Genomic DNA, 15,587 nt, shown 5'->3' with positions numbered 1-15,587 from the left:
GATGTGTATACTAGCCAAAGTTTTCTACTAAAAAGAACTCCTGCCATCCCCAACAGAGGCCTCACTTACGACAACTTGAACTCAAATGCTCCTTCCTTCTGCAGCCCGGCTGAATAAAATCTGGGCTGAAAATGTGCCCCTCCCCTTTCTGCAGGTGGCTTAAAGCCCGGGCTTGGCCAGAGAAAAGCTGAAGGACTCTAAGCCCATGGCTTGCAGCCTGTGGTGAGCTGTGCCAGCGGAACAAGCACCAGCCTGGGACAGCCCTGTTGTAACTTTGTATTGGGGGCCTGCTGGGTCGTAAAGTTTTGCTTAAAAATGTATAGTTTGTATGTTGTGCCACTCTTTAACACCCTCGCCCCCAGCGCAGGACAAAAGGAGGATGAAAAGATTCAAGTATTTAAACATTAGTTTGTGCCTTTCCCAAATAACGAAAAGAAGAACTATTATATCTTCCCCCCTGTTTAACCAGGAACAGGCCCTCAATTTATACTGAATTAGAAGCCAATCAGCTTTTGTCTGTTTCCAATTTTCTAGCACCCCTTTGGAAATACTGGCAGCTGCCAAGCTAGACGGCCTTGATACTAGTGAGGTCTACAGTAAAAATTTTAAGCAGGCCTCAGCATCACTGTACCAGGCAAGGGAAAGTGATCCTACAGCTTAATTACTGCATTGAAATTACAGAGCAGCAATCACACAAGTGTAACAGCATAATGACTTGGGGAAAAAAGTAGATTCTCTCCAAGTGCCAGTTTAGGATTATATTAATTAAGCAAGTGGCTCCAAGGCACAAGGCTTTCTATTCCTGTCTCTGCAGACCACAAATGATTCAGAGACTGGCCAAAGCCACAGAATTACTGTAATTAGTACAGCGCTTTGTGACATTTTGTTTATTTATTTGTACATACCAAAGGCTAACAGACCTGGGTATGGAGCAGAAAGCCTGGCATTCAGAGATGCACAAGTTTCTAGATCTCATGACTGTAGAGAAAGCACAATCATACATTGGAAGTCTGGATAAACCTGGGGGTGGGGGAGATCCAGTGGATTGATAGTTAAACAACGTCTTAGAAGTCTGGCATAGTTTTCCCAAATAATAATTCTGACTCCTACTTCCGAGCATCTTTTTAAAAATGGTTTCCTGTTTATCCAATGTATGCAATCCATTCAAAATATTAGGTTTTTTGGACAAATTTTAGAATTGTATGGTACAGCAGCCAACAGCATTAAAGGTCAGCTAAGAAGTACGACCTCCACAAAGCACACTCAAACAATATTTTAAACACGATACACTCAAAAGTACCTTTAGAATGTCAGTGCAGCAATAGCCTGCCTGCATGTTAGAAATTTGGGGAGGGGGAAGTTCACTTTGCTGCAGATTGCAATGCTGGGAGGATTTAGGTTTCCTTTTTCAAGTGCTAATGCCGCACTTTGACAAACATTTTAGAGGTGTAAAGACTTGACGGAACAGCAAGGCACTTTGGCAAAGAGGAAGAGGAGGAAAGGGATAAAGCAGTCCTTTTTAGCCACTTTGTTGAGAAGTGTCACCAAAGCAGCTTGCAAAAAGTTAGTCCTCAGTGGTTTTTAGGAGCATTCCTTTGTTACTCATTTGGGACACCCAGAAAGCCCTAAAGAAAAGAACCAACTCCTCTTCCAGCTCCCAATGCATTCTTTGTCAGGTGGCACTTGCCATAAGCCAGGGCGACCCAGCAAGTGGCTATTTACAAGCTAGAATTCAAGTGTTATCAACACAAGATCCTTTTTTAAAATATAAGGGTCTCAAAATGGCATAGGTGCAGATAAGTGTGTTGGGGGGGGGGGGGAGGTACGTATCACTGCTTTCACAGACCCAATGCCTACAACATTCCCGTAGCTGTACTCTACAAGGCCCAGACAAAGACTGCATTATCTGGAGAAATACTGGATTTTGTATTTGGGTACAAAGTGTTGCAGTATGAGTAGCTAAATTGTAAGATACCCCTGTAACAGAAACGCAACCTTGTCTGGACTGCTCAAGTAACAAACGCACAATTTTGGGATGGGAGGTGGGGGGCTGACTGTATGGCAAGGCCTATTGAAATTTATAAACTTCATTCAGGAAACAGGTACCTTTACACAGAAGCAAAGAAGAACTAGCCCCCACAGAAGGAGCAGTGGTGCACCCTTGTCCAGCCTGCTCAAGGCTCACAGTTCACTTTTACTCTGAAAAGCCTAATTCCTCCAGCCTGAGCATGAAGTGAGCCTGTCAAGGAGGAAGGTAGCCAAAGAGCCTTTTGCTTGCCTTCAGTAACCTAGCAATTTCAGGATCTCTTTGTGGATCACTCACTTTCACAAAAATGCACATTCTGGCCAGGATCTTCTTTCAGCAGGGATGCTCTTGCTGTATGCATGCCTCACGTGAGCACCCAGTTACCTCACTGATGTAGTGCAAGGCTAAAATAATGGGCCAAGGCTGAGAAAATGGGGCAAAAATCCCCACTCATCGAAGAAGCTCACAGGGAGTGATTCGTCCAAGATCCCCCACTCAGCCCAGCCTACAACACTGGGTTGATCTGAGGACAAAACAAAGGGAAGGGGGGAAGCTGCATATATATTACCCTGATTTCTTTGGAGGAAGGGCAAGATGAAAACACAACAGGTTGCTCACCAAGTACACTGGCTTTGCTTCAGAATACCCAACTAAAGGTGCAGAGGGGAAATAGAAGGTCCACAAAAAAAATTGCTCATCTGAACACCCAGTTATTGAACTATGTCCTAAGACATCCACATGAAAAGCACATTGTGGGCCTGTCTTCACAAGCAAACATTTTGCCACTATGGCTTTAGAGAGGGCTGCCAGTGGGATATATTGAAAACATTTTGTTAGTCGAGACATACTTGCAGGGTCAGGCCATAGGCTCACAGTCACAGTAAAAAAAATATATTAGCCTTATTGCTCATTACAGACTGACAAAAATATCTTCTCCCTACTCCAACCCCACCACTGTTGACCTCTTTCTCCTGAAGTCTCTTTCTTCCATTATTTACAGAGATACACACCTACTGATTTCACCCTCCCTGCCAAATCATCTTCCCAGATACATTTTCCTATACAAGTGAGTGGTGAGGCTCCTTCAGAAGGCACCTGAGAGAACGATAATGGCTCTGATTCCAGAGAGCAACTAAGTGAACTTTGGCCTCATCCAACATGCTTGAGCCTTGTAACAAAAGTACAGGCCTTTGCAAAGAGTAATCTGCTGACTGTTAAGCTCCATTTAGCCCAATATATGGGTGACTGAATTAGAAGACAAAAAGGCTTCTTCCTTGGAGGCAGAACCACGACAGATGGGCAAAGGTCTAGCACGCTGGGAGACCACTACCACATCATGCAATCAGAGGACACGCTCTCTCTTGGCCATATTAGCCATCCACCCACACTATATATGGCACCGTCTCAGCTGAAAGAGTCAGGCGTGTTGTGCCACCCTCTCTCAGCCTAGTTGCTAAATTCCTCGATTTCTGCCCACATCTGAGAGTTCAGATTCACTTCACTTTTGTGGAAAACGCAGAAACTGCCCTCCCAGTTTTGCCTTTAATTTTTTTTTTACTCCATACAGATCCCAACATAAAGGGAAGCCTTAACCGGGTCCCACCACCTCTGTCACTCTGAAGAGCCTCCAACACATCCGTTTCCTTCCAAAGGCAGTGGGAAGCTAGTTTCAAACCCATGCTCAGCTGCACTCCATTGCAGTTGCCGTATCTGAGAAATGGGTTCAATGACCTACCTCACAAGGATAGAAAATCACAAGTGTTAAATACTATGCAGAGTAAAAGTTATTTACCAGTGGTGGTAACAGAGAAGTAACTGCTACTAAAAAGGGACAGGGTATTCCCCTGGTTTAGCATGTTGATTTTTCTCCTTCCCAATATATAAAAGGCATTCTGTTGGGCAGCTGTGCAGAATATGAATGGCTTCCAGGATGCCAGACAAGGAAACCTCTGTAAATTGGGCAAGTCAGGTTCTCTCTCCCTGCTCCAGCCCATGCTGCTGGCATGCCACAAGCCAATAACACAGGTACATATAGGCAAGTGGCTAGCAAAATTTTATTATGATTGGCAAGACTGTCTTAAAACAAGGAAGAAGTGCCATGTGGGAGAAGCCACAGGCTCAAGCAACCTCTCAGCACTGCAATAAGACAAAAGGAAAGGTTCTCTGTAGGAACTGTGTCATGAATAAAGCAGCCCTGTGATCTGAGAGTATAAAAGAAATTTTTTAAACACTGGATTTACTGTAAACTAGTCTACGACCGGGACAGTGTACCCTTATGAAGTTAGTCTGCATCTAGCAGGAAGCCAAGATATTTGGCTAGAACACATAAGATGCTTTCCTTTCACGCCTGTAAGCAAATGGCTGGTGTATCCATTTAGCAGCACAAAATCTAGTGTTAAGGCAAATTGTAATTTTTTTTAACAACTGAAATCTAAGAAGCCCGGGGAGGGCTCTGTACCACAACCAACTGCAGGGTGTTGCAACTGCTAACCAGGTAAAAACAACTGTCCTCTTTCTGCTCTGTTTTTAATACAGGGGGACTCAGAATTATTTGTTCAGCATGCCAAGGCAAACATACCTTTAGGTGTGTCCTCATTTTAAAAAGTCACAAACATGAACCCATTAAATGCAACAGAGAAGCTGCGTCATACACAGGATGTTAGACTAGAACCAAAATCTGCGTTCAAGTCCACACTTAACCATGATGCTCACTGGGCAATGTTGGGCCAGTCACTGTCTGTCAATCTAACCTCTCTCACAGAATTGTTAGAGAGGACAAAATGGGGGGTATGGGAGAAGAACCACGCATGCCACCTTTAACTGCTTGGGCAGAATGGCTGGATAAGCACGTATAGACAGACACACCATCCAAATGTGCAAGACTGAGGTATCCACAATGCTGAACAAGCAACTCTTTAGACAGCAGAATCCAGAACAAGGGTTCTCGGGAAGCACCAACATGTCCCAGAATGCTAGTCATCTCAGAAGCTCAGAGGAATTTGCCTTAAACCAGGACCAAACTCCGTAACAAACGTAGCCTCTCTCGGGCACCAAAAGCTGGGGTGGCGGGGGGAGGCACTGCTCAGTTCACCAGCCTCTTCTTCCATTAGCCCATCCCAATAGTCTTGTCTCCAAGCAAAGCTCAGAGAGAACAATAATAGGGTAGTGAGTAAGGGCCAGTTGTGAAGTAAATCCAAAGCAGGCATGCATAAACTCAAAGCTGGGACAGAGGCAAGCAGAAGCAAAATCACTGGTAATGCTGTGCACTGTTCAGGCTGCCCTAACTGAAGTAGTACAAAAAGGGGTGGGGAGAGACAGTACAAAAAGGGGTGGGGAGAGACAGATGTAAAAAAAAGGAGGATCAGGGAAATAGTGAAGCACAAGTCAAATTAAAAAAAATATATATGGGTATTATGTCAATGCTTGAAGGTCAGAAAACTGGAACTAAACTTCCATATGGAGAAAAGATTTTAAGTATTCCTTATACCCCTCTCCCTAAGCACTACTGAAACTCACTTGAGGAAAAGTAACCAGGCTACCAAACTATTGCACCATGAAGAATGCATGCAGCACAAATCATGCAAAAAGTTGCAGCAGGCTTGAAAACCCCGCTTTAAAAAAAAAAACTGTCCCCCCCCCCTCAAAACCCCACAGCTATCCAATATCATTGGAAGGAGCACAGACACAGCAAACCAAGTCCAGAGAGTTCGTGAACCTACTGGGGACAGAGGCAGCCAACAGAAAGTGACAACTAACGCTGTCACTGAAAATAGAAATCTTTGCTTTGCACGCACAGGCAAGAGCACAAAACGCCTAACCCTTCTTACAGATACACAGGTTCCAAAATGGCTACGACTATCTCCTGGTTAGGCCTTTTTTTTGTCGTTGTTGCTCAGATAAGAGATGTGAAAAAGGAACAAGAACATTATGTGTATTTAATGCAACACCGCATACCAAAGCTCACCAATTACTACAACTGGGAGAAGTCCAAGGCGGGGCCCGAGGCCTTTCTAAAGGCTGAGCAGGGCGGGGGAATGGGGGGGGCTTGCTTCAGAATTGCAACACACCATCTCAGTGTGTTGCAAGCACACAGTGCATCAGGCACGCAGTTAAACTTGCAAAGGAGCCACTCACTGTTAGGGTGTCATCGATGTAAAGGGGTATCTGCCGCTTCTCGAAGAGAAATTCTTCTTCTCCGTCTCTGCAAACTGCCACCAGCCGCGCCATCTCTATTGCTGCCGCTCCACTCGCTTCTTCCTCCCAGCTTTCAGCCTGAAAACAGCCAAACCCCAGGGCAAGTAAATACAAGCTGCAGTTCCAGTAACACACTTTCACCAGAAGGGGAAAGGAGACTGCCTTATTGTGCTGAATGATTCGACACGGAGGCAAGGAATCCTCTGTTGCCCACACTCTAAAGGAGTATTGCATCTGCACAAGCGCTTTGAGGGCAATGCATGAACACTGAACCAGTTCCGGAGTTATTAGGTTAAGTGCAGCTTCTTCCACCATTGAAACTAGAGACTGAGTGACTTCTGACAAATCAAGAGGCAATGGATGATGCTGGGTACAACTGACAATCAAAGGGGCAGGGACTTGGTGAAGATGGAAACAGATAAGAATAAATGGGCGAGGACGGGAGATCCCTTGTTTGGCTGAGCATTCCAAAGGCTAACATCAAAGGCAACAGCTATCCCTTGTTTTAACAACTTTGCTTCCTTCTACCAACATCCTAGCACAGCTAAACCTAACAGGATCTTTTCCCAGAACATCCCACCCCTGAAACACACCATGGGGCAGACATTACAGGCCCAGAAAAGTCCTCACTCCAGAATACAGTATAGCAGCTGAAAAATAAACCCTGCTGGACTTTAATATCCTTTCCCGTTGGCAGCTCCCCCTTAGTAATAGTGACTAGCATCACAAAGGGAGTACACACATAAATGAAACACAATTAATGTATTACTGAAATTGCCAGTGCAATAGCAACATTGGGTACAATAGGAGAGAGGAACATTACTGGTAGACAAGTTAAGCTTCACAAATTGAGGGGGGGGGGGTTCCCTGTAATTTTTTTTTAGTTCCCTCAAAGCCCTTAACCCTACTGTTCAGAGCAGAAGTCTCTCACTTAATGAGACAAGGAACAAGCTGCCCAAATAGGTGAAGATTTAAACCCCAAATTAATCACAGCCTTTAGACAGACAGAAATACTATCCCAAACCCAGCAATGTTTAACCTTGCAAAATCCACATCACCGCTAACCTTGAACCCACACTAAAAACAGGTTTTCACTACCAAGATTCCTACAAATTGAAGTGCTCTCAGAGGCATATTTTACTATTGTCCATCACAAATAATAGTTATCTCCTGCATATATCAGCCACACTGAGGGCTCTTCTACATGTACACGCAAGAGGTTACACATCTTAAAATTTGAGTTTGCAAATGTCACAGGCAGAGATTATATAAGGCTGCTGCACGAGGAGCCAGAATTGGTTGCAGGTTCCATTTTCAGCACACACATTGAAGCAAATTATATACATCTGCACATAAAATGTACAGATCCTTGGAAAACTATATTGAGGGGGGGAGAGCTCAGGTTTCATACTACATATATGATTGACAGCTGTATCCATATGCATCTTTGCAAAAACATGCTCATTACATTCATTACATTACATATCTACTCCTGTAGCAACTCCAGCATTTGAAGCGGCGGCAGCATGTAGGGAGACCTATGGCCACAGGAAAATACAGGGATGGGGTGGAGTTTGGTGTTTTATTTAAAAACAATGATTTGCTTCTGCATTGTGCAGCACACATTCACAAATCAGTGAAAACTCAGATACATAAAAAGCTGTTTCACCTCCCACTGTCTTTGCATCCCCAGTAAAACAGGGATGCCCTGTGTGTGCTGTCCTATAATGTTTTTAATATAATGAATTGCTACCTTTGTTTTTTATCTTTTACATATATTGTTGTGCTCCGCTCTGAGCCTGCTGGCGGGGAGAGCAGACTACAAATCTAAATAAATAAAAGAAGTTGTAAAGCCACCACCCACCAATTTCACCCCCCCCAGTCAATTAAGATTAAAACCCATAAAATTTCTATACTATACAGATCTATGTATTAATAAATTTTCTCTTCTTTTAATCCTAGTGTGACACTGTTCAGAGCCAAACTGGCTGTATGAGCAGTATCATTAAAATACTGCAACTCGAAGGAGGGGAAACAGGCCCCCTCCTCTTGAAGAGGCTCCACCTCTATTTAAATTTAGCTGCCCCATGAAAACCAGTCCATGCTATTGCTATAGCACAGTGGTTAAGTGGTTCAGCTGCAAATCAGCACTCTACTGGTTCGAATCCCACTCCTGCCATGAGCTCTGCAGGTGGCCTTGGGTAAGCTGCTCCTCTCAGCCCCAGCTGTATTGTGGGGATAATAATAACACTTATTCACCGCTGTAGGTGAGGCACTAATCTGCCTAGAAGCGCAGTATATAAGCCTAGTTATTATTATTGCGGGGGGGGGGGTCTCCCTTCCGTGTGTCTTATTTTACCTCTAAACCTTTCTCCTTTTTCCTTCAGAGCCTGATCTTGAACATTTATTCAAAAACCTCAATAGGGGAGACTATGACTGTGCCAAGCCTAGAAAGGAGTGCACCACAGCCAAACAGCCCTTGCAGGTATAACCCAATGCGGGTTAGCGCTAGGGAAGCAGAGGGCTGCCGCCTCGAATTTCCTTAAGATCCCCCTCCCCGCCACGTAGCCTTGCTCGCGGCCTAACGCACCCCTCCCCCTTCACATGTCGCCCTGCCTGACACCTAAAGGAGACCTTGGCTGAGGGAAGCAGCGGGCCCGGTGGGCAACTCGCGAAGGACGAGGCGGGCTCAGCGAGGGAGGGCAAACAGGCCCCCTCCTCTGGAAGATTTAACTGCCTTCCTCTCCCCCCTCCCTCCGGGGCCGCCCCCGCCGCCCCCTGTCACCTGCGGCCGCGCCACGCACCTCAAGGGGCCGCGACGGCGGATTTTGGCCTCTCGCGCTCTCCCTCCCCAACCCCCCTCTTCAGAGAGAGCAGCTCCAGCCCCGGGCCTCCTCGTCCCGCTCTGACCACGCCTTCCTCTCGCGAGAAGGAGGCCGAGCCCCTCCTTCTTCCCCAACCGCTCCCCCAGCTCCGCCCCTTCGATCGCCCCCCACCTCCTCTCAGCCAATAGTCCGTGTCAAAGCCCCGCCCCGCCTCTCCAAAAGCTGGGCCGTTTTTTGTCGGCTCCGATGCCGAAGTCCCGCCTTCCGCTTTTTTTTTAAAAGGTTCCACCCCTCTGCGGAATCGTTTCACCCTCAGCGGTTTCTTCTGCCTCCGCGCGGCTTCACATTCTACGGGGGCTTCCCTCAGAAAGGGAGGTGGAGTGGGGGGAGAAAAGTTCCGGTCGGCAGCTTCTTCAGGCTCATGTTGCGTGCGCACGGGGAGGAAAGGTTAATAGACCGGAGAAGCCCCGCCCAGAAGCCCCCCCCCATCCCAACTTCGCGCTCTGAGGTGTCACAAATAGCCGTCGCTGAGAACGTGGCGCCGCTCGTAACCTCGACACCGGCTCCTTCCGCCTCGAAAAGTAGTTCGCAGCTGAGGGGAAAACAGGGAGGCTTCTCCCAACCCTTCAAGTCACTCTCCGAAACACAAAAGCGGGGCGCTTGAGCAGCCCCAGGCCTCTTCCCTCACGTAGTTCCACAGAGCAGGGTTCGAGCCTAGTAGCGCCTCAAGGGCCGACGCGATTTCTCTTTCCAGAGTCAAAGCTCCCGTCGGAGCCAAAGTTCTCCCTCCTAGGAATGCTTCCAAACGGTGTTCTCCTCCTGCTCACGAAAGGGGCGATATCTTTTAAAGATAGCATTTATTTTTATTTATTGCATTTCTAGACCACCCTCCCCGTCAGACGGGCTCAGGGCGGTGTAACAGCATACAATTTGCAACTCAGTTTAAAAACAATAAAAATATTATAAATAAACGTTAAAACACTATTCCGTGTGCAATAAAATTTCTCAATTGGCGAAATATTAAAATACAGCATTTAAGGCACAGGGCTTCCCTCATGCCCAGCGTCACTCTTATGGCCAGGGACCATCAGCAACTGCTTATTAGTTGATCGAAGCGACCTCCGGGGAACATTACAAAATAAGTTTAAGATAAAAATAGTGCTTTTTTTACAATGACCAATTTTTAGTATATTTTTAAATTAATTACACACTCAGGCCATGCTCTGATGTCTTACAAATGGTCTTAAATATATTATTCTAGCAAGAGAGTTAATGTAGTGTTGAGGGAATAAAACTACAAAGATCTGGGAGACCCAGGTTCGAATCCCCGCTCTACCATGGAAACTCACTGGGTGACCTTGGGTCAATCAGTCTCTTGGCCTAAACTACCTCACAGAGTTGTTGTGAGGATAAAATGGAGGAGAATGGTGTATCCCTACTGGGGAGAAAGGTCGAATATCAATGAAGTAAATAAGTAAGGCTTACTGAATCTAGTGATGCTTCCCTTTGAGGAAACATGCACAGATTTGGGACATGGTAAGAAAAAAACGGCATAGAAGCACCTCTTTTGTCTTTAAAGGCAAGCTTGCAGATATCTAATGAAATGTCTCCTTGGGGTGCAGCAGCAGTTGATAAAGGCAAACTCCAAGCTTAAGATGATTAGAAAAGGAATCAAAAATAAAATGGCCAATATTGGAAGACCCTTGTGTAGAGCTATGGCACAGCCCCATTTGGAATACTGTGTATAGTTCTGGTCCATATCAAAAAGAATATCGCAGAACTGGAAAAATGCAGAAGGCGGCAACCAAAATGACGGGGTTACAGCACCGTTCCTGTGAGGAAAGGCTTTACCGAAAATGGCCAAGGGGGCAACTTGATAGGTTTATAAAATTATGCATTGGATCAAGAAATCATAGAAAACGTTTTTCTCCGTCTTCTGTAATACTTAAACTTTTTGATACCCAGTGAGAGTGATAAGCAATGGGTATCAGAACAGACAAAAGGAAATACCTCATTACTCAAGAAGTGATTAAAATGTGCTGCTACTGGATGCAGCAATGGCCACAAGAATAGTTGGCTATAAAAGTGGACAAGGCAGTTTGGTGTGGTGGTTAAGAGCAGCAAGACTCTAATCTGGAGAACTGGGTTTGATTCCCCACTCCTCTGCCTGAAGCTGGCTGGGTAACCTTGGGTCAGTCACAGCTCTCTCAGAGTTCTCTCAGCCTCACCCACTTCACAGGGTGATTGTCGTGAGGATAATAATAGCACACTTTGTAAACCGCTCTGAGCAGGCATTAAGTTGTCCTGAAGGGTGGCATATAAATCGAATGTTATGTTAAATAGGGAAGGTCCATCAGTGGTGACTAGCCATTGTAAGCAAAGGGAACTTCTGAATATTTATTTATTTTTATTTATGTCATTTATAGTCTGCCTTTTTCACTGAGACTCAAGGTGGATCACATAGTGTGAGATTAATACAATCAGTATCAAGGACATTTCCAAACAATATCAAGGACATTTCCATAAACAATGTCATAGGTTTTTACAAAGTCATAGCATTAGCAAGGATCCAATACAGAGTTGAAGAACTGCTGAAAACAGAACTTAATAAATTCTAGGACTGACATTAGATAACATGAAGCACGGGTAGTATACAGGAGTACATATTCAAAACAACAGATAATATGCTGAAACAAAACACAATCAGTTCTAGGACTGATATTAGATAACATGAAGCACAGGTAATATAGGAGTACATATTCAAAGTAACAGATAATATGCAAGGCAACATAGTGGTGAATTCTGTGGTCCCTAATTCATTAGCGAAGCATCTGAGAGCCCCTCCCTACAATACAAAAGCCTTTTTGAATAATTTGGTTTTGCATCGTTTGCAGAAAGCCAGGAGAGCGGGGGCTCTCCTGACCTCCTCAGGCAGGCCGTTCCACAGGGTAGGAGCCACCACAGAGAAAGCCCGTGTGTGGACTGCTGTTGATTTCGTTCATGTGCAAGCTGGCACCTGCAAGAGACCCTGTTCAGATGAGTGAAGCTGACAGACATAGTGAGGGAGGCGGTCCCATAGGGATGTTGGGCCAAGGCCATGAAGAGCTTTGTATGTAATAACCAATACTTTGAATTGAGCATGGTAACTGATAGGTAGCCAATGGAGTGACTGTAGGATAGGAGTGATGTTCATGCTCCTGCTTGCTCCTGCTAACAGTCAAGTTGCAGCATTTTGCAGCATTTTGCTCCTAGTTAACTTAGATGGGAGACCAATGTATAGTGCATTACAATAGTCAAGTTTTGATGTTACCATAGAATGAATCCAGGTGGCCAGGTCGGCCGTGTAGAGGTAAGCAGCCATCTTCCAGGCTAGAGTGAGATTGTAGTAAGCATTTTTTTGTGGCCGCCTTAACTTTTTACTAGCGCTAGGAGGCAACATTGGGGCCCTGGCCTCTAGGCCATGTTTGTTGTTGGCCCTGCAGGGCAACTGGGTAGCGTGCTGGCGTAGATGGACCTCTGTTTTCATCCAGCAAGGTTCTTTCTATACTAGCCGGAAGAAACTCTGTCAGGCCAGGCAGCAATCCTGCCAGGATCATGAAAGAAAAATGAAATGGCAACATTAAGGCAGGGCTCCACAACTGTTTTGATCCTTATTGGCATCTTTGACATTCTAATACAGGGTGAAGGGTGCAGTCACAAAATGTCCGAGAAAGAGGTCATGCAGACCTCTAATCGGGGCTTTTTTCAGCAGGAACGTGGTGGAACAGAGTTCTGGCACCTCTTGAAAATGGTCACATGGCTGGTGGCCCCGCCTCCTGATCTCCAGGCAGAGGGGAATTGAGATTGCCCTCCATGCAGCCGGGCGGCGTGGAGGGCAATCTCAACTCCCCTCTGTCTGGAGATCAGGGGGCGGGGCCACCAGCCATGTGACCATTTTCTCCGAGGGCAACCGACTGAGTTCCACCACCTCTTTTCCCAGAAAAAAAGCCCTGTCTCTAATAGTAACACTTTAATATTTCAGGCAGAAGCTGCTTAGCATGATGCCTTTTAAAATGAAAATGGAGTTTTCATATATTTCCTTGCACATACCTTCAGTCACACACTGAAGACCTTTGTTGTTCCATAGCGCAACTTTTTAAAAAAATGCACAGCCAATAATACCTCCGATGGCCAATCAGAAGCCCTGCTTGGTAGAAGCCCCTCTTAGCCCCACCCACTTTCTAAAAACACTTGGCACCACTTTAAGAACTTCTGCATTAGAGTTATACCGTGTCATCGTTATAAGGCCAGTGAAGTTAACTGCAGTAAATATTATGTGCGTACATACTAGTCTCTCGCCATGAGAACCCCATCAGGGGTCGCCATAAGTCAGCTATGACTTGAAGGCGCTCTCCGTCACCACATGCATGTATGTGCACACAATCATTTGTACATGTGTATATACACCCGCTGCAATGCCTACAGACTTGCATACATTATGCATAGACTTATATAATATACACACAAACACAGAGATGAATATGAAAATATATTATATACCTCTGTACAAGCACACACACATTTACATGCAATATATAAACAATGTTTTCATACATATACACACATGCCAAAGTGAGGGCACTGTCTTGCAAGCATACCGAAATCAATGCCAAGACCACGGCAATACAGCCCGGAAAACCCACAACAACCATACCAAAATCAGTTTATTTGCATTTACAAGTTTTTACATTCAAGTACACAAATTTAGGACCATGGCTTTTTCAACACTTATCCCTGAAAATAAAAGCATTTCATGGATTCTTCAGTTGAATTTAACTTTCCCATTGGGTACCACAATGGCATTTCTACACCAGGTTACAGTGTTTGTAATGTTTTGTATATGTTGCAGCAATCCTTACAACAGCCCCCAGAGGTAGACCAATATGATAATTCTCCCATGGGAAGACTGAAACTGCAAGGGGGCCATGAAGTGAGACTGTAGCTGAGGTGACAATTTTGCACAAGCGCGGGACTTTCATCTGGAGAGCCGAGTTTGATTCCCCACTCTTCCGCTTAAGCCAGCTGGGTGACCTGGGATCAGTCACAGCTCTCTCAGAGCTCTCTCAGACCCACCCACCTCACCGAGTGTTTTGTTGTGTGTATAATAATGACATAGTTTGTAAACCACTCTGAGTGGGCATTAAGTTGTCCTGAAGGGTGGTATATAAATCAAATATTATTATTATGTTATTATTTATGCCTCACAGCTTATGCTTAGCCATCACGTTATGGTAACTCCAAAAGTGCACCCAGGAACAGCAGCCTGAAGAGGAAGGACACCCACAAATCAAAAGGCAAAGAAAAGAGGCAAGACAATATTTGACCCTCACAACTCCAAATATCTTCCTTGTTCAGTAAATGGCTGAGAGCTGCAGAGGCTCTTTTAGCGGCAAGGCTTTCAAAACCATGCATTTAGAAGTTACTACAATTGATGGTTTTAGTACGTCTAATCAAGAGTTCAGCAGAAGTCACGCACTGGCTTTATGTACAAAATGGTAACCATAGTTTCACAAACACACTATACATAATGTACCATGAACATTACAGCCCCCTCTGGCCAGGAGTTGCGCAATTAATTATGGACAAGCCACAAAATAATCAGCCTTGCTAATTCAGTACAGAATGACTTACCTTAATATACAGCTTTTAAAATGGTAGCTTATCCCATTAATGAATTGTGCTGGCCCAGGTGTGCCCAGCACAACAGTTCTATTGTAAATGACAACCCATCAGGCTGTCAGAGCCCTATTCGTTTATTTTCTTGCCAATGTAAACTCTAACCCACTAATGATGGTAAGCGAGTGGTGTCCTGAACGCGGGACAGCATCAATCATGGCATTTCTCAAGTCTCACCCCAAACAAGGAGGCACCTATTGCAACAGCTTTAAGAAAGAGTTCCCATTGGGTAGTGGCTTCCACAACTGAGTGTTCTCTTTGTTGGCAGCATGCAGTCCATGAGTTTTACTAGAGATCCAGGACACGAAATATTAGTTGCACACTGGCCCAATCAATTCAAGGAATTCAGTAACGTGGTAATTCCTATGGAAGCCCAAGAATTCACAAAAATAATGCATGATGGAGTTTATATGCTAAAATCGAGCAAGAGGTGGGATAGCCACCAGTCCTATATTCAGCCTTCCAACTACAATAAAGCAAAATGTAAAATTCTCCTCACTGATGTAAATGGTGGAAATGACCAGACGAAAAGGGCGGGGGGCGGGGGGGGGGGAGAGACACAAGAGCAGCCCTAGCAACCTTGTCTTCCAATTGATTACAGACTCAAGAGCGAGCATCTTCCCTTGTCAAATGCACCAGTTTGGCAACCCGAACTGGAATGAATGTGCTGCAGGGGGAGGGGGAATGTCAAAACAGCCCTGTCCTTGTTTACACAGAAGTAATTCCCATTGTGTTCAATGAAGCTTACTCCCACATAAGCGTGCATAAAGCTACAGCTTAAAAGTCGGGGGGGGGGGGAGACCAAAATGTGGGATTTACTTCTGAGT

At 45.1% G+C, this 15,587-nt stretch overlaps 2 protein-coding genes across 4 annotated transcripts in view; one reads left to right on the top strand and one right to left on the bottom strand.

The window, feature by feature from the left end:
* Positions 1-9,109, bottom strand: part of GGNBP2 (gametogenetin binding protein 2) — a 31,665-nt gene extending 22,556 nt beyond the window's left edge. For 2 of the 3 annotated variants that reach the window (XM_055001315.1, XM_055001317.1), the window contains exons 1-2: positions 9,025-9,109; positions 6,161-6,298 (exon numbers count right to left, since the gene is read on the bottom strand). In XM_055001315.1, the coding sequence (XP_054857290.1) occupies positions 6,161-6,253 (93 nt within the window). In that variant the 5' untranslated portion in view covers positions 6,254-6,298; positions 9,025-9,109. Of the gene's footprint in view, positions 1-6,160; positions 6,299-9,005 lie in introns of all 3 variants that reach the window. The other variant, XM_055001316.1, reaches the window with a different exon arrangement.
* Positions 8,373-15,587, top strand: part of MYO19 (myosin XIX) — a 78,961-nt gene continuing 71,746 nt past the window's right edge. Inside the window, exon 1 of the mRNA XM_055001311.1 lies at positions 8,373-8,421. Coding sequence (XP_054857286.1) covers positions 8,399-8,421 — 23 coding nt within the window. The 5' untranslated portion in view covers positions 8,373-8,398. The remainder of the gene's footprint in view (positions 8,422-15,587) is intronic.

This window comes from Eublepharis macularius, chromosome 17, assembly GCF_028583425.1.
Source record: "Eublepharis macularius isolate TG4126 chromosome 17, MPM_Emac_v1.0, whole genome shotgun sequence".
NCBI lineage: Eukaryota > Metazoa > Chordata > Lepidosauria > Squamata > Eublepharidae > Eublepharis > Eublepharis macularius.
This window is presented reverse-complemented; position numbering and strand designations above follow the sequence as displayed.